This window comes from Crocodylus siamensis, chromosome 1, assembly GCF_052110815.1.
Source record: "Crocodylus siamensis isolate JL-2025a chromosome 1, ASM5211081v1, whole genome shotgun sequence".
Classification (NCBI taxonomy): domain Eukaryota; kingdom Metazoa; phylum Chordata; order Crocodylia; family Crocodylidae; genus Crocodylus; species Crocodylus siamensis.
Window position 1 is genome coordinate 304,673,768 of NC_143395.1, and position 19,631 is coordinate 304,693,398.

Below are 19,631 nucleotides of genomic sequence, written 5' to 3' on the forward strand. Positions count from 1 at the left end.
TTAAATTAATTGGGAGGGGTTGAAGAAAAAACCTCCTTCATGTTAGATGTAGAAAAATATTGCAGAAAAAATATAATGGAAGAGTTTGGAAAAATTAAAAATAATAAATAGCTTACATATGAAGTTTTACCAGAAGAAAAAAAAATCTAATATAAAGTTTGGATACTGCTCTTTATCCAAGATAACTACCTTTTTAAATCATCTGTTACAAGATTTTTACCTTCAGAGGAGAACTAGTATATTAATTGTTCATTATGTGTTTTATTTTAGATCTGCCAGGTCCATAAGCCTTGTGAAATTGATCCTGTGAAATTAAAAGATGGTGAAAATTTGGAAAATAACAGGGTAGGCTTGTGATAGTTGATGTTCTTTCTTACTGGGGTCCTCACACATTTGGAGGTGCCAGGGAGGCTTTCATACTTTGGTTAACACTGGACACTTTTAATCTGATAGAAATGCATGTGACTGTATTGTATATGAGCTCCATGGTTAGCTATAAGATGCAGTGCTGAAATCTTTTTTTTCCCCCTCCTCTTGTGTCCTTTCTGAGATGATGGGTATTTAGTAGGATTTGCAGATCTGTTAGAATCTGACAGGGCTGTGATGTGAGTGCTTCTCCTATGGCTGTTATAGCAGTTGTGATATTCTGAGATGTGATATTTATAAAATGTAAAACAAACAAAGAAGTACATAGCTTGTTGGTATACCACTTGACTAAATGGATGTGCAGTGTAACAGTAGAAGAATGGACTCCTTAACCAATGGTTCCAGCAAGATAATTATGATTTTGTAAAATAAAATTACATGCTTTTCAGAATACAGTTTTACTTGATATCCATATTTGCGGGTAGTAATAACACGGTACTTTCAGCCCTCTGCTTTGTGGTATGCCTGTTCAAGGAGGGTATCCACTGCAGATTGGTCTGTCTTCTGTTACCAAAAAAAATGCATATGCCACTAGGAAAATGAAGTAGCCTTGCTTTTTGTGGAAGGAAAACAATTCATTTAAAAAAATCAGTTTAATGCACATGTTCACTGTTTCAGGAAAATCTGAGGCAGTATGTTGACCGCATTTTTACTGTTATTACGAAATCTGGTGTGAGCTGTCCTACGGTGATGTGTGATATTTTCTTTTCACTGAGAGAATCAGCTGCCAAACGTTTTCAAGGTGAGTTTCAGTCTAGCTTTTCAAACTTTACTTTAGATGATTTTCAAGAATTGTTATTTACTGTCACAGGTGGAAGTGATTAAAAATACATTTCACACCTGATGCCATTTAGGGTGTGTGCAGCCATAAGGTATTTTCCTCAATGTACAAATAGCAAGACTTTTAATGATGTACCAGATCTTCCGTCAGTGTTGTTCTGCTCTGAAACATGATGTGGTAAAATGGCAAGTAGAGATGCTACATGTGTAGCAGCTTTTTTCAGGGACAAATAATTTTGAAACAGCTAGTTCTGGAAACTCATAAAATCTGACGCTTCAGCTGCATTCTTTTCTATTTCTACATGAACCTATAATAAAGGCCAAATTTTAGAGTCCTGACATCAGTACAAACCCAACAGTAGATTTGTACAGCTGTAGCTCAGTACATTTTGTTGATGAGACACAAAAAGAAATAGAATCTATTCTACTCTCTTCCCTCTGCAGGAACAAACACAACATAAAGCCAGACCCCTTTATTTTTTTCTGTTAAAGTAGACAAATTTGACTGCATGTGTACAAAGAGCACATCCTTTGCATAAGTATGCTATTTTTACATAGTCACTTTCAGAATAGAAGAATCTCAACATTTCATTGATTACCATATTATGCTCTTTATCCGTTCAGTGCACTATTCTTAGGTTTGTGCTAAGTGCCCCACATTATTATTGAGAGGCAGTCTCTGCACTGAGCTGCTTATGATCTATGAAAATTATCCATATACTTTGGCTGATTAATTCAGATATCACATTTCAATATGACTTTCCTGCACAAGGAGACTAGTTTTCCGTAGACAATCCATGTCATAAATCCTGCATTCTCATATAGGGAGGTAGCCTTCATCTTGGTTTTTTTCATTGCTTTACCAACAGCTGATATTTGGCTCCAAGTGTCCTCCTTTATCTGATTATCCCATAATTTATGAATAAATAGATATCTACACACTATCTGAAAGCATTTCCGATATTAGCACTGAAAGTTCTCTGTAAAGTATCTATTGAGATAATGAGTGGGATTGTCTCTGTTATAGGTGACCTAGATGTAAGGTACACAGCTGTTAGCAGCTTTATTTTCCTGAGGTTCTTTGCTCCTGCAATTCTTTCCCCAAATCTCTTTCAACTTACACCACACCATCCAGTAAGTACTGTATTTACTTATCTAGGTATTTATGTAGACCATCTGCCATAGGAAGAGCCTCTGCCATGTATTCTATTAATTACTTATTTACAGCCTTCAGGAGGAACAGCTTGATATAGTCTAGAAGTTTGTTATATATTTGTTTTGCATATGAGTAGATTATGTTGGGTGGCTGGGTATGTAAAAAGCTTAGAATGGAGTTTGAAATGAGGTTTTTGTTTAGTTTTGAATGTGGTGAGCCCTGTGGTCATTCTCATCTCTTATGGGGGTAATTTCTGTAGTTTAGCTCCGGTAAAGGCTCTTGTTTTAGGCCATGTCTATACAACAAAGATGGCATTGGCTAGGGGGTATGGTTTTATCATGTGCCCTAGCCAACTTAGCTTTACTGGGTGCATCTACACAAGACACTACATCGCTGTAGTAATGAGTTATGGCAACATAGCTCATTGCTATGGTGACATAGCATCAGTGGACATGAACCGTGATGCTGATGCTACTGCACAGCTACTGTGCTACTGTGCAGTAGGGTCAGAAATGACCTGTGCACCCTGGGACTGCCCAGTAATGCCAGTTACTACATCATCATTTAGTACTAAGACAAGCTAAAGCACGTACTAAATGACTGCTCAGTAACAACTATGAAGTCAGGTGCATGTGTAGACACACCCACTGGCAACTTCACTATGTGGACACGGATACACCAGTGGAAGAGTGAGGTTTTTGTGGCTTAGCTTATGTTGTTTGGGAGCCTACTTTGAAAGATGCTCCTTAGTATAAACTAGCCCTTAGGTACTGTTTAGCTTCTTCCTGTTTGCCAGCAGGTTCAGGGTCCTGTAACATATGCAAGATTTGTGGTTTTTTGCTGGTGTTGAGCTCTGGCAAGCAAAAGATTCATGTGTGAAATGAAGGGGCCACCATTCTGTCAAGTGCTACACAGGCTGACATTGTACTGCTTCATTCTTTGCTTGTTTGCACCAAAACAGGGGTTTCACCATGTTAGTTGCCTTAAAAATGAAGTACATTTTATTTATATGTGCAACTCTCCCCCTCCATTTAATAAGTTACATCAGTTTCCACATGGGCTGGATATAAGCACACAGCCCTGTGGCCAGACTCCTCCTCTTAATTTAAGCATAGTCTATGGTATGCCCAATTCATTCTCAGCTGCTGATGAGAGGGTAGCTCCTGCTCTATTTTCAGTTGTCTTACATCAATATTGAATTGGGCAGTACTGGGTGGCACCTTAGAGAGTAGCATTTACCAAAGTAGGTTCCCTATGAAAACTCATGCTTCTCTGAACCCATTAGTCTCTAAAGGTGCTACCATACCACACGTTCTGCCTGACTCACACATCTAATGACCTCTGCCCTCCAATATATTGGATTATTTCAAAAGCATTCTGAGATGGTTTGCAAATGAAATCTCAGAATCCTTAATTTTTACTGTTCGTAAAAAGCAATCGGTTCTAAATGTTCACTTTGAGGTATGGAAACTGATCAGCTCTTCAGAATAACCAAGGGCTGTGAGCATCAGTATGATACGAAGAGTGTGCATTGGCACATCTTTCAATTTATGTTAATATTTATTTAAGAGGAATAGAGACTATCCGATGAGTGTGGGGTTTTTTTGTGTCCTTTGTCTTAAATACCTCTATTCTCCCCTTTGTAGGATCCTCAGACCTCTAGGACTTTGACGCTCATTTCTAAGACCATACAAACACTGGGCAGTTTATCCAAATCTAAATCTGTAAGTGTTTCAGTTTCTCTCTGAGTTAGGGTTAATTTGATGAAAGTCTATATTCATTTCCTTTTTTTCCCCCTTTTAAACAGGTGGTTGCATCATTGTTGCAATTAAACAGTTGGAGTGATTGTATAGGGCTGAACTTGAACAAGCTGGTATTCAGTAAGGCTAGAGCAGTGGTGCTTGACTTTATTGGCTAGTGGCCTGGATGGGCAGTACCCAGTCCTTTAATGGGCAGGTTTCCGCCTGGTGGATCCAATCTGATTGCTGGAGTGGGTGCTGTAGGGACCCATCTCCCCATGTGCAGAGGGACAGGAACAGCCAGGCCCAATCCAGGCTCTTAGGGCCCGGGGTGGGGGAGAAGGGAAGAGGTGTGGTCCCAACCAGGCACGGCAGGGAAGGCAGCGTGGCTTTGCTGGGCAGGTTCCAACCCACTGTGTGAGGCTTGGGATTTGGGCAGTGGATAGGGTTCACAATATTAATTACCATCATTCCCAGCTGCCAACTTTCTTGACCCTTAGAGAGCCCCACAGGCCAGACACCAGAGCTCCACAGGTGGCATTTAGCCCGGATGCTGGAGGTTGAGCACCTGTGGCCTAGACATGACTTAACCTACTTGTTAAAACCTACTGATGGCAAAAACTTAAAATTATCTTCATATGAACTATGTGTTAATAAAAATAAGTTATATATTCCTAGAGCAGAGTCTTATTCTAAGCCTTTGCTTCAGATATTTTTGGGGAAAATGTAGTGTTTAAGGTTATTAGCCCTTGGAAAACGAGGTATAGCACTAAGTAGTTGTTCTGCAGGATTTTCCACACAGCCTCAGTGGTATATTTAAATTCTAAGCTCAAGAAACCATCACTAATGCTGAAAGCTAGTGTACTTTGTATGTCTATCCAGTTATGCCAGTTAGTGGTGATAGTGGATGGTGGTTTTGCTATGGACATCTCTCCACTAGAAATCAAATAGTTATCAGGTGATGTCTTTTCAGTCATTCCTGACTAGTCTGGATTCACTGAGCAACCTTTTATGAGTATTTTAGAGGTTTACAAATCCCTTGAGCCTGTCAGATTCCAGGGTTTCTGGTAGTTTTGCCTGTTTATTTTGGGAACATGATCAGAAAGAAGATTTGAAGCTTATACAGAATGCAAATAGCGAATAGAGTGAATTGAGTCAGTGTTTGGAATGCTAACTTGGACTTTTGCAGTAGTATAGCTTACTTTTGTCTAAGATGGTGATCTTCAACCTATGGTCTGTGAAAGATGACAATAAAAAAAAATATGTGAATACTCACACTTACATTTCAAAGGGTTCCACACCTCCATTCCAAGTTTTTTAGGGGGTCTGCAAATGAAAAAAGATTGAAAACCACTGGCCTAAGAGGCTCCTGGGAAGTACAGGGTGTGCATCCAAACAGCCTGAGAGTAGCTTCAGGCTCTTTTTCTTTTTGAATATAGTGAAAAATGGTGATTGTTTCAGTCTTAATTTCTTCTGCTGTTGGCACTGTGGTTATAGATAGTACCATATGATGTATTGACTGTTGGTTCCGTTTCAGGCCAGCTTCAAGGAGTCCTACATGGCTATTTTTTATGACTATTTTAATGAACAAAAATATGCAGATGCAGTAAAGAATGTAAGTAAATATAAGTCAATCCATAGACTCTTTTATTAGGTTATTCAAGCTGATATTTAGAATCATAAACTTTATGTAGTAACTGTTAGAATTGGTGTTCCTAAAAATCGGTGTATAAAAGTCAGTTTGCTGTAGCTTAGATATTAATATATGTGCACATTCTGTGTTCCTTGCAACCCTGTACTGAGCACAGTCTGGTCCAAGAGGAAATAAAGGATGGTGAGTAATCAAGCAAAAGCATAAAGAAGAGATAAGAGTACATGTGTGTACATTTTGCGGTTAGGAACATTCTTCCATTTGTTGTTTTTAGTTTGCAGGCCAGGAAACCTTTGCAGATTCCCACATTATGTGCTGTAGTCTTTTTTAATGCTATCACAATAATATGTGTATGAAACAATAAATTCTGGCTTGTGTTGCTGAATTACTTTATGTGCACACTTTGTCCATTTTCAAGTTCCTAGATTTGATTTCTTCTTCTGGAAGGAGAGACCACAAGAGTATAGAGCAACCCATACTTCTTAAAGAAGGGTAAGAATATCTCCAGATCAGAAATATTTCTATTTCTGCTTTTTTAATGCCATTGTGAGGCACTAGTTCTTCTCTGACCCCCTGACTCCATTGTTGTATTGCTACCTTTGCCTTTGTGGCTGCTAGCTTATGTTAACGTCCTTTCATGTGTGTTAATATTTTAATTTCGTATGTGTTTATAAAATCTGTGTGCAAAAGCATCAGTGGAATTTAATTACCATGGTTAGTGCTGGATAAATATGAACCAAATCCTTCATTTAAAATAAAGTTAATGTTGTGACTCCCATCACTAAAAAATAAATAAGATTAGGTTTGTAATTGAATTGCTGACTACTATTAAATGTTGAAGGGTGACTACCACTTCTGGTTGATCCAAACAGCTCATATCACATGTGTGACAAAGTAGTATCCCTAGAAGTCAGCTTCTCCATTTTAAGTCTGTACATTATCATTCTTTTGCTTTTGAAAATAAATGTATGATTTGTAACTTTGCCCCCTCTCATAAACATGACCTTTCTGCCTCTGTCTTTCTTTTGCTCCTGTCTGATTTTTTTCTGTCTTTTCTTGTTCGGCCTGCTGGCTGCTGTTGTAAAGGACTCTTAAACTAACAGTAAAGAAAGTTGATGGTAATAGTTCATGCAGGTAAGATGGTAGGGGCAGATGGTACTTTCCTGTAGTTACCTGCCTGACAGCATCTCCTTCCTCCATAGCTACAGACATATCTGACTTATCTTGGGAAAGATTTTTTCTTTGTTCTGTAATTCTGAAGTACCAATGTTAAACCAACATTTGTCATATACTGCTTAATAGTGTAGAACTCCTTAAAAGAAAACAAGGAAGTTGCTGAACATAGAGAATAAAAGTGCCTTTTACTTGTAGGCAAAGGCTCTGACTTCTGGAATTCACTTAATATTCAGTGCACAAATTCCTAAGACCTTATTGCAAGTGAGTAAGATGTCAAAATACATTTTTCTAAGCACTGCTTCAGTAGCATACAAGTAAATTGTTCTCAAGTTTAAGGAGTCAACTTCAGCGGTTTAATTTCCCCACCCTGTCACATAATTGTCACGCTTTACCTTTTTTTTTTAACAAACCTCTCTTGGACTCCCTTAGTTTGATTCTTTCCCAGAACAATTGCTTGGCTGATCAGTGGAGTTTGTTTGTCTTTACTGTGCTTTTTGTTTTGTTGGCTTAGTCTACTTTTTATCAAAAGAAAAAAAATCTCTATGTATGGGGTGTGCGCATTCAAATGGACATGCAGTACCCCAATGAGGTAACTGCCAGCTTGCTCTTTGCTGTCTCTGAGCATGTTATCACTGCTCAACAAATAGTTGTCCGATTCTTTCCAAAGGGAAAAGAATTGGAATTGTTCATTCCCATCCTCATGTGCCAGAAAGATATTCACACCCACACTCCCAAGCAAAGCTGAAATAGATTCTAATTCAAATCTACCACAAAAAGGGAAGAATAATAAGTCTCTTCAGCCAATTCTCCTGGAAATGAGTTTGATCTCAGAATGCTTTTCTCTCGTTTCTTGCCCATTTGTTCAGACCAACAGCCCAAATGTTACATGAGTATGAGGAACAAGAAGTCCTTTAAATTGTTCTTAAAATTGCTTGTGGTGCTTGTTACTTTTCACCTGTTTACCCAGGAAATAAAAACACAGGGCATTTATTGGCGTACCTGTTTGTCCCACAATGCGCCAGAGATCCACTGCTTCAGAATAGGCTCGATTTAATCAAGTCTGCTCTGCATGCAAATACAAACTGCGCTGCACCATGTGTAGTTGTATAAGCAGTGAAACGCACATCTGCACGCAAAAAATGGCAACAGCGCGCTTTTGAACTAAAACATCTTCTATGTGTGTTAGTTCAGAAGTGCGCCACCACAATTTTCTCAGCACCAATGCACATTTTGCTGCTTATACAACTGCAAGCAATGCAGCGCCGGGCACTTTTAAAAATGCCTGGTGCTGCAGCAATTGCACATGTAAAAATGCTCACAATGTTCAGTTTTGTTTCCAAAATTGTGGAAGCCCAAGAATTTCAACAGTGCTCCTGATCACCTTTATATCAAAGGTATAGTTTTAAATTAAGTAGGGGTGAATTTGATTAGAAATGTGTTGTCAGTTTCAGAATATTGAGCATAGATTTCTAAAAGGGAATGGATTTTTTAAAACAATGCATCTACACATGAGCTTTAATGCACATTAGCCTATTTTAATACACATCAAAGCATCACAAAAAAAACATGCTCTTTAGATAATGCACATTAAAATAAGATAATACACATTTTTCTAGTACCTCACAATGGAGGGTACTAGATTTAATGCATATTACCTAAAGTGCATTAATGAACATATAGATGCACCCCGTATGTGCTTGTTGGTCACTTTTAAAGATCTCCACATGAAAAAAAGAACCTAATGAGCAGTTGATTCTTCAGTGTAGATAGCTAAATCCATTTGGAAATTCTAGCAACCAAACATCGAAGGACTGTCTTATGAGGTCTGGAACCATAGCTAAACATTGTTCTATTACATTTTTCTCATATGATCCAAGATGCAAGAGTGGGATGAAACAGTTATTGCCCAGACTTCATAGTAACAGACAGTTGTTATCAGTCATAACAATTATAAAACTGTGTACAGTTTAAAAGATATGTTCCAACTAAGACAGCTGTGTTAGTCTGAAGTAAGGCAGACGGCAGGGTAGATTTGCACTTTATAGACTAACTAAATCAGAGATGCATAGCATAAGCCGTTGTAAGCAACAGGATTACTATCTGACTGCCTTGGATGAAGTAAGCCCACTACTTATACTATGCATCTCTGGTTTAGTTAGTTCTATAAGAGCTCTGCTACATATTGAAATTTAAATCTGAATAGAAAGCAACTATAGAGTTGTTACACATTTTCAAGTACTAACTTTGTAGCTGGTTGGCTCTTTTTACAGCTGGATTTTTTTATGGTGTGATTATTACTTTGCATGTATGGCTGGTCTAAATTTATTGCACTATTAACCAGTTAACTGTGTGATCTATGGGGCAGAGCTCTACTACTACCCAGCACATCCACAGGTGGCAGATAGTGAAACAGCCTTCAGGAAAGGTTAGCTGTGAAATAAGTAGGGTAACTCTGACAAATAAATAGTTGCAGACCAAGCAATGGCAGCACCACCAGGATGTGATGAAATTAGCAGATGGCAGTGGTTTTCCTCCTTAAAAGCCACATATATTCTTTGATGGTGCTGTGACATGCTGAGTATAGGTCGCCATTGTAATAAGTCTGCCCCGTCCCGAGTCATGGCACTACAAGCCCTCAATAGAGAGCAGGTGGATGAAGATGTTAGTATTTCAGTGGCTGTGATGGCAGATGAAGGCTGCAGCTGAGTGATACCTCCAGATACCTTGGTCTCCTTGCCATTAGATCAAGGTCCTGTTCTGTCAAGAGCCATGTGAAAGCTGATGTACAGCAGCTTCTCCACAGTAAAGGAAGTCATGCACAGGCATCTTCCATGAAAACAGCTTTTCCAGCATATTCTTCAAGCCCTTTGGTGACCCAGTAGCAATGGGAGAATATTAGCAGGATGTGGGGTGCCCTCAAAGCTACTATCATCAACGCCTGTGAAGAGACGCTTGGATTCTCTGCCAGAAAACATCAAGACTGGTTTGATGAGAATGCCCAGGAGATCCAAGAGTTGATTGATCACAGGCACAAGAACGCCTGTGATTAATAAAACAACACCAACTCCAAGCAAAAGAAATTGAATCTGAAACAAGCCAAGGGAGAGGTCCAGAGGAGGACCTGCAATATGAAGAACAAATAATGGGAAGACAAAGATAAGAAGGTTCAACATCTTGCTGAAATGCATGATAAGCATGTTTTCTTCAGTGTCACCAAAGCCACTGATGGTCCAAGCACCTGGGGGCTAACCCCCTTGAGACCTGAGGATGGAGAAAACCTGATCAAGGAAAGGGGAGCCATCAATGCCCATTGGAAGGAGCATTCTGAAGATCATCTCAGTTGAGACTCTGCTGTTGATGAGAGTGTTTCAGCTCCATCCTGCAACACCCAGTCAGAGATGATCAGAATCAGAACCCCTTCAACCTTTGACGATGTAAGGAAAGCCATCAAGCAGATGAAAAACAACAAGGCACATGAAGTAGATGGAATCCCCACTTAAATCTTCAAACGAGGAGCCAAGGAGCTCACATCACCACTTCATGCCCTCATCTTAAGGATGTTGTCCTTAGGAATGATTAGGAAATCTAAAAGACCTCAGAGATGCCATGATTGTTACAGTCTGTAAGAAGGAAAACAACTGTGGAAACTACAGAAGGATTACCTTGCTGTCCACCACAGAGAAGATCATTGTGAGAACCCTCCTGAACCATCTCCTTCCGCTTGCTGAAGAGCTCCACCTGAAATCTGTGTGGGTTTAGGACACGCACAACTGATATAATCTTCATAGCTCACTAGCTGCAGGAGAAATGCCGGAGACAACATAAGCCTCTCTATGTGGCCTTCTTTGACCTCATAAAAGCTTTTGATTATGTCAGCTGAGAAGTGTTGTGGAGGATCCTTCTGAAGTATGGATGCCCACCAAAATTTGTCACCATTCTTTGCCTGCTCCATGATGGTATGTGAGCTGTGGTTGTCAGTAATGGATCTATCACAGATTCCTTCTAGGTTAAAATGGAAGTTAAGCAAGGCTGTCATTGCTCCAACACACTTCTCGATATCCCATGCTGTGATGCTACATCTGACCACCAACAAGCTTCCAGCCAGAGTGGAGCTAAACTACCAAATGGGTGATAAATTGTTTAATCTCAGCTGACTCTGACCCAAAAACAAAACCACCCTGACCTCAGTCATTGAGCTCCAATACACCGATGATGCTGTAGTGTGTGCTCACTGAATAGTCAACCTTCAGGCAATCATTGACATCTTTACTGAGGCATACAAGAAAGGGGGACTGATGCTTAACATTCAAAGAACTAAGGTCCTCCACCAACAAGCTCCTAATGAACCAGTCCCCAGCTCCAGTAATTCAGATCCATGGTGAGACTCTAGAGAACACTGAGTATTTCCTGTGCCTCAGAAGCCATCACTCACAGAAGGCTGATGTCAACAAAGAAATCCAGCATCGCCACAAATGTAGCCTTTGGGCACCTGAAGTGGGTGTTCGAAGATTGCAACATCCAATCTGAAACCAAGCTTATGATTTATCAAGCAGTCACAATCCCCACCTTGCTGTATGGAGCTGAGACCTAGACAACATACAGGAGACATCTAAAGTTGCTGGAGAAGTTCCATCAATGCTGCAGGTGAGAGATCATCTGAATCCAGTGGGAAGGCAGATGCACCAATGTTAGCATCCTCCTGCAAGGAAACACCACAAGTACTGAGGTGATGATCATCCAACGTAAACTTTGTTAGACTGGCCATGTCATCCGGATGTTCCCAGACTCACGAATCAAGTTTATACTCTCAGCTCAGCAAAGGCGTAGGCTCAAGAGGAGGGCACAGAAAGTGCTTCAAGAACATCCTAAAGGCTAACTTAAAATGCAATATCGGTGTCAACTCATGGGAGACTGTCATCCAGGACCACCCCAAATGGAGGAAGAGTCCGCTGCTGCTGGGATCTCTGTACTTTGAAACTTCACGACAGCAACAGGAAATGGAAAAGCAGGAACGGCAGAATTGGCATGTTGCAGACCAAATCAAGAATCCAGCGCCACCCGCCCCACACAGAAACTTATGTCTGAGCCATAGTTGAGTCTGTCAGTTCTGGATAGGCCCTATCAGCCATCTTTGGATACACAGATAAGACAATCATCCTTAACTGTGGGGGATTGCCAAAGAAGAATTGTGTCATAATTACTTTGCATTTGTAGCAGGTCTTACTTTACATGTGTGGCCAGTCTAAATTTGTTGCATCATTAACTCGTTAATTGTGTAATATAATGTAATGTAGCAGGGGCCTAAGATACAAATCCAACCCTGCCATATTCTAACTATATTATGACTCTGCCTCAAGAAATTTAGAGTCAAAATGACTGTTTTAGGGACCAGGGCAATCCCATGCATAGTACAGTGGCAAGAGGGCATTAACATTGAAATGCTTTGCAGAAGAAAGGCTTCATTTGATTCTGGTCTCCATGTCTCAGGACCTGTGACTCAGTCTGACACAATCCAGTTGTTTCTAACTGATGATGGAACATCAGGAAAGAAGATTCCAAGGTTCCAGTTTCTCAGTGTGTTCTAGTTCCATTTTGTGTATGTTCTCTGTGCTGCACAGTATTTCCTGCTGATTTTAAAAACTACTTTTATAGCAAGTAGTTTTTACTTTCTTGGTTATCCTACCCAATTTAATACACTGTGGCAATGAATCCACTGGTATGATATGTAAAGTAGCTATTCATGAAACACTTCCTCTCTCATTCGTGTTTTTCACGAATGGTTATGTAGAGCATTATGAAATTGCTGTCAGAATGTCAAAGTTACCTTGTAACCTGTGTGTTAATTTAGCAGTTGGGTATGCAGATATTATAATATAGTTCTTTGTTAAATTAATTTCTACCTGAGATTACAAAGAGTAACTTGATAAATGGAAAAGTTAGCAGCTTCTAACAGATTAATTTGCACTGTGATAAAAAACACAGATTTCTTGACTGCAGCGCTAGTCTGTTAATTGGAAATAGAGTTACACAGCATTCAGAGTTTTCTATTACTAGATCATGGGAGTGATTATAGCATATCTGGACAATCCCTGCACTAAAGAGGCTCTATTTATTTAAAGCCTCTAAGGAACTGTCTTGCATAGGAAAAGCAGTAGCATTAGGTCAGGCTTAGTGAATGTGTGCTAGCTAAGTTTAGCCCTTTTTCTTAGCCTACATACAAGGTAGCACCTCTCGCTGGATTTTTTTTAACAAATTAAGTGACAGTCTAGGCAAGAATCTAAGGTGCAAGTCACCCAATTAAATCAACTTCCTGTTTAAGCTGTGCATCAAGAGAAAGGTCTTCCACTGCGTTAAGCCTAGCAAAAAAGGGCAGGCTTAACTAACAACTTTAAGCACGTGTAGACATGCCCATACACTGGTTTAAAAATGGTGGAACCTGCTCTAACATTTGCTCCCCCCCTCCCCACCCGCCACAACTAAAGTGTGAGTGTATGTTAGATGGGTGAATTACCAATCTAAACTGCATCACTTACAGAAAGCTGTGTAACTTAGATCGATTCTGCCTCAGACTTTTTGAATGTCTGTACCTAGCCTTTAAGCCTACAAAACCTTGCCCATTCTTTTTAGTCAAGATAAAGCCCCACATGTTGCAGGTATTGTGTGTGATTTCTTGGATTTGACAATGGGATATTGTTATACAGTGCATTTATGTACAAACTGTTATCTCATTTGCAACAGGTTCATGATCAAAAGAGCCCAAGGTAGAAAACGCTTTGGTATGAAAAACTTCAAGAAGAGATGGTTCCGCTTGACTAACCATGAATTTACCTATCAGAAAAGTAAAGGTAACAAAGGTTTGCCTCTCTGCTTTCTAACTTTATGTTGATAAAAGCAGGGATTAAAAGGTAAATGATTGGTTAGAATTGAAAGAATACCATTGAAAGTTTCATCATAAACTACTACTTACAGTATATTTAAAAAGAAAGTTTCTTCCTCTGTGTGTGCAGCTATAGAAAATAGTTTGTGCTTTGTATTTGAGCAGATACAGTGAATTTAAGGTCACATTCCCCTTCACTTCCCTTTCTCTCTGTTCTTAATATCAATCATTTGATAAAGGGCAGATGCAGTGAACTGAACTGTATGAATTAAAGTCAAGTCAGCAAACTCATCCAGTTTCATGGGCTGGATGAGTGGTACAGGGTCCATACATGGACTGAATTATACCCACAGGCCAGCCCTGCATGCTAGATCTACCATGTGTCCTCCATGGGCTGGATGAGTGGTACAGGGTCCATACATGGACTGAATTATACCCACAGGCCAGCCCTGCATGCTAGATCTACCATGTGTCCTGGAGTGGGTGCCATATATTGCAAGGTCCTGCTGTGAATGCTCCAAGGCTGTGCTGCATATGGTGGGCTCCACCACTCCAAGACAAGCTGGAGTGAGCGCTGTATATGGAGCCATCCAGGATACCCCACATGCTGCCTGTGAGTGAACTCTGAGATACACGGGCAGCACCGGGGACTGGATGATAGGGCTTAATGGGCCAAATCCAAGCTGCAGGCCATATCTGTGACACCTCTGCATTAAAGCATTATGCTTGTTGGGGTACATTTATTGATTAAATCTCTAAAGTATCTTCTCTGTTAACATGCGCTGTGTGTATGTGCACTTGTGTAACAGACCACTTAAGGGCTAGATTTTAATTTGCATTCTTCTATGTCAAGTCTGCAAACTTGATATGGGAGCATTAATTTATAGATAAAATTTTGAATACAGTATTAGTACTCAAAAGTAAAGCTGTTTTAAAAGTTTGAATGGAACTTCTCAGACTCTGCAGTGATTGTTCAGCTTTGTTACACACCCTACCCCTGTTAAAGGAATAAATGAATATAAATTGATTTTCATGCAGAAAGAGGGGGGTGGGGAAATACTACCTATGGCCACTATACACAAATTTAGTGTTGTGGAAGAAATCCAATTGCAGTTCACAGAATTTCCCCATTTATTGGTATCTGATATTTCACTCAGATAAAGTTAAATGTATTGGATGCAGATTATTTACATGCAACTACTGGAATACTGTTGGTTTTCATTTGTTGTTTTGTTGTTTTGTTTTTGTTGGGCTTTTGTTTTATGTTTTTATTCTTCTGAGAACAAATAGATAAATTCTCTTATTCTTGCTTTCGTTATCACTCATTTACAGGATTCCTGAAAGCAAGTTTCTCTTTACTGGCTTTTGTTAATTAGGTCCATTTGTACAAGTGACTGGAGCAGCTCAGGGCTTGAACACATGCTTTGAATTTGCAAATATTTGTTCATTAATAGTCTTACTAGTAGGTGAAATTATTTTGGGACCTTCCAGCTAGATTGGATTTACCAAAGAGAACAATTATCATGCATGGTGGGGAAGCAGTAGGGCTTAGTGGAGCCTGGAGGATCTCAGTAATTTTTTAGATTACTTAACTCTCACTGTCTTGTCTTCGAGGTCTTACCTCATCACTACCATCCTCCATCACCAGGGTTGAGGAGAGTGATTTTCTTCTCTGCCACTTCATAAAAGGAAATACTTTGCCCTGCTGAAATGTTTAATTTTTTTAAGAGGTTGACTGGCAAGACACATTGCCTTAATTTCATCTCTGCTTTAGCTCCAACACTGAGCCCTTGAAGGCCTACCAGTAAACCCTGCTGAGCTAGCTTTTTTGCAGCCACACTGACCTTCTCCTTCCTAGAAATCAAATCAGAGCTTTGGATAGGGTAGAGTGAAGCCTTGAGCAGTTATCCGGCTTCTGTTTGTGATTGTTTGCTGCAGGTGATCATCCTCTATGTAGCATTCCAATAGAAAACATTCTTGCTGTGGAGAAATTGGAGGAGGAGTCCTTTAAAATGAAAAACGTAAGTAGGTCATATTCATTTTTCATTTATTTAATTTCTCTGGATACTATGCCACCACCAAATCAACTTTTTGTAACCAGTGTTGGATTTCCACTGAAAGATGTACAACCACAGCTGCGTGTTCTGTATATAGTAGCATGGATTTCCAAAAGTACTGCCCATTCAGATTCTTAATGGAGCCTTGTCAGCATTACTGGGGTTTAGTTATCTGCAGCACCCACTGCAATCTAGTCTATGTGTAGTTTGGTGTAGCGAAGACACCTTACTGTCTGCCCTTCTGGCAATCTAGCACCTGAGACATGGGAAGAATTAACGACTTAAATATTTGAAGGAACATGTGATCTTGCAATAATCTACCAGTTAGAATAACTTCTGAAAATACAGAAATTGTGCAGAAGCAATAGGCATAATAGTGTGTGTAAGCAAGGAGAGTATTCCCATACCCATACCAACATAACTTTTATAGTACACCAGCATACCGATATGGTATGAAATTTCTGCTGTCTCATATATGGGATGGCCACATTTCTTACAAGAGAGGCTACAGTTTTGCCACAAAAATAATAGAAATCATGAAAATAAAACTCAAGGAGTCTCATGATGCACACTGTCACTCGCACAGAGGGGACAGCATACAGGTTCATGGGAGATGTGGTTGAGAGAGAGTTATTGGCCCCTAGATAAGAACAGGGGTGTTAATCCTCCTATCTTTAACCCCCGTGAGGCGATACCTCCAGGAGGGAATGATATTCAGTAGGTAACATTTTATTTGTTTCTCTGAATATTGTCTTTTTGCAAGAAATCAAGAAACTTACTAAAAGTAACCAAGACAATTGTAGCCTATACATAAGCAAAGCACTTCATCCTACATTCATATCTGCCATAGATACTGTCTGGTATACAGAAAAAAAACCCAGAAATGTGATTTTCAGGAGTGTTGAAATAGGGGCAGCAGAACAGGAAAAAGCCAGGTCAGGTCCTGTGATTCCCATTTTACAGACCTTAGAGGTTTTTAATTCTTCTGTCTCTACTTATTGCCTAAAACAGGCTTTTATACAGAAATTGTCATGGATCTCAGCTTTTAGTATCTCGTGGCCCTCCCCATTTCTGCAGTTGCACAGCTTCTGAGACCAAGATGGGTAATGTTCAGGCTTTGACCAGATACTGGACTTTTGTGATGGTATTCTGTCTGAGGGGCCAAGTAAACTGAAGTTCTGCACTTGACTCAATGGTATTTGTAACATGAGAAGCATAACATTTCTCAGTCTGTCTGCCGGTGTTTGTAACAAGATGGAGTAGACTTAAGCTCACCCTCCGTGAGGGAATGTCTTCCCTGCATAGTTTACTGGACCTCATGAGTTAATCATGAGAAGCCATGCTAAAAAATAATTTCCAAGCTGCACAAAGGGTGTTGGCAGCTGCTGGGTTGAACACAATTAAACTGCAGCCTTCCCCTGCCTGACAGACCAGCCCATTGAAGTTAAAATCAGATCCATGCTTGAATTAAGGGGGGTTTGTGTGTAGACAGGACTTGAGTTAGGGCCAACACTTGACAAGTAACTCAACTTAACACTGCCATGAAGACAAGCCTTCAATTATGTTGGCTTTGCAGAGCTAATGTACTGCTTTTTTTTTTCTAACACAAATACCATCTTGGTCTTTTGAGAACATTGCTTAAAGAGCAACTGCTGTCTGGTGTTTTTTGAGAATGAAAAGGTCTTGCAATCACTTGAAATTCTTGGCTTAACTGTTGGCTTCTCAGTAACAGTTGTCATGTGTTAGTTCACTTAGGACTGGTATCCCATTACGCAACTGCATCTCTCTTAAATCTTTTACTTTGTTGTAATGTACAGGACTCCATTAACCCAAGCAGAGTGTTAGAATTCTCTTTCCTGCAGTTTTTTGCATTGAAGAGGTTCAGCTGTATGCTCTAGATAGTTCCCTGCTTTGTTCCTTTCACCCCAAATTACCAGTTTTATCCTGGGAGGTTTTTTAAAAAGTGATACTACCACATCACCACAGTACTAGTTATTAATCTCGCATCATTTTGACCGAGGTCTGGTAGTAGAATAAAAATACCCAATACGGAGAAAAAGTCAAGGGCAACTTTCCCTCTCCCTTAATTTAAGTGAAAAGGCCCACTTGTGAATTAGAAAGTATATTCCCTCTCGGTTTCCAAGAGCATATACCTTATGGTGTAATAAAGGGAATAAATAGTGATCCTATATACATTCAGGGGAGCTTGCTTTAAAAGACTTCTGTTTTTGATCCTCAGAGGTATTAAATTCAGGACAAAGATTTGTTTGATTGAAATGCATAAAAGTGAATTTATACTTAAAAAAAACAAAACAGAGGAGCTGGGAGGTGGAAAGCAATACTAGGAGGCCAGTTGTATCTGCTGAGTGTTATTACTTCTACATAGTGTAAGGGTTTTTCTTCAAAGCCATGTACAAACAGTGATGTGCATATTTTAATGGGGGTGGGGAGGACACTCAGGAGGACACAATAGAAAGGAAAACTGGTGACAGCCAGACATTTGGAAAAATTATGTAATCTACTTTGTTTTGCCTTTCCAGTGCTACAGTTAAATCATTACCTTCTACCACAATTAATCCTTTGCAAATTAGCAGGTATCAGTTAATCAGGTGAAGGGAAATGCTTTGACGCTTTGCCTTTGGAAGAGGCCAGAGGGGCATAAAAAAAATTGAAACACTGACTTTGATTCTTAGATTATAAGCTATTTGGGTCAGGGACTGTTCATCTATCACCATGGGTACCCAGGCTTGATTAAACTAAGCATTAAGATACTACAAGTACTTAATAATTTGTGCAACTAATCTACCACTAAGTAGGCACAGAAAACACAGTTGCTATTTCTTTCTTGTTATTTTTAGAAGCTACATTTGTTAGGCATGGATGGTTATAAAAAGAAAATCCAAACAAAGCGTGTGATGAAATAATGTATGATAGCATTAAAGCAAATTTGTCAGGAAGGCTGGTCCAAACATGACCTCTCCATCCTCCCTTGAACAGCATTTCCTTTCAGCACTCCATGTGTTTTCTGTCAGGCTTCCAAAAGCTGGAGCTTGCAGCCTTATTAAAATAGCATCTCCAAGGCCATCTGCAAAGCCTACTTGGAGCCCAACAAGGAAGTTAATTTTAGTAGTTTGTATATGGTCTCCTGCAGGAACAGGACTAGCCTGTTGCATGCAGTGCTAAGCTTTGTTGTTTAACCTAAAGATGTAATCTGACAAAACACAGATCCGCGTGTGTTTAATAGGACTTGGTGTTGCTTTGGGATTTGTCCTGTAACCTAAAAAAAAAAATCCCTTGCATGTTCCTCAGTAAATATGCTAACTGGTGCACTACACCTTTTGGTACACTGGAAATTTATGCCATTAAAAAACTTTTTCCTTTACTGGCTGATCTTCTGAATTGACTGTTGTGTTCAGTTAAAACAAGCTGATAATTCAGTCTGTGGCTTGCTTCCTTTTTTCAGATGTTCCAAGTGATTCAGCCTGAAAGAGTCCTGTACATTCAGGCAAATAACTGTGTTGAGGCCAAGGACTGGATTGATATCCTTACCAAAGTTAGCCAGTGCAACAAGAAACGCCTCACAGTTTATCACCCTTCTGCATACCTCAATGGGCACTGGCTGTGCTGTAAGGCTACTGCAGATAATGCTCCTGGCTGTACCCCTTGCACTGGGTAAGGACTGGTCAAATGCTTCTTGCTCTGAATTTTGCTATGGATGTGATAAATCAATGCAGAATAATTCTCAATGGCATAATATTCATAAGAGCAT

General features: G+C 39.7%; 1 protein-coding gene across 2 annotated transcripts in view; it reads left to right on the plus strand.

The window, feature by feature from the left end:
- The window catches only part of RASA3 (RAS p21 protein activator 3), a 199,594-nt gene that overhangs the window by 174,385 nt on the left and 5,578 nt on the right, over positions 1-19,631 (plus strand). The window contains exons 13-21 of one of the 2 annotated variants that reach the window (XM_090021644.1): positions 271-345; positions 1,045-1,168; positions 2,234-2,340; positions 4,009-4,086; positions 5,639-5,716; positions 6,171-6,244; positions 13,667-13,782; positions 15,744-15,826; positions 19,326-19,534. In XM_090021644.1, the coding sequence (XP_089877770.1) occupies positions 271-345; positions 1,045-1,168; positions 2,234-2,340; positions 4,009-4,086; positions 5,639-5,716; positions 6,171-6,244; positions 13,667-13,782; positions 15,744-15,826; positions 19,326-19,534 (944 nt within the window). The remainder of the gene's footprint in view (positions 1-270; positions 346-1,044; positions 1,169-2,233; positions 2,341-4,008; positions 4,087-5,638; positions 5,717-6,170; positions 6,245-13,666; positions 13,783-15,743; positions 15,827-19,325; positions 19,535-19,631) is intronic. The other variant, XM_090021654.1, reaches the window with a different exon arrangement.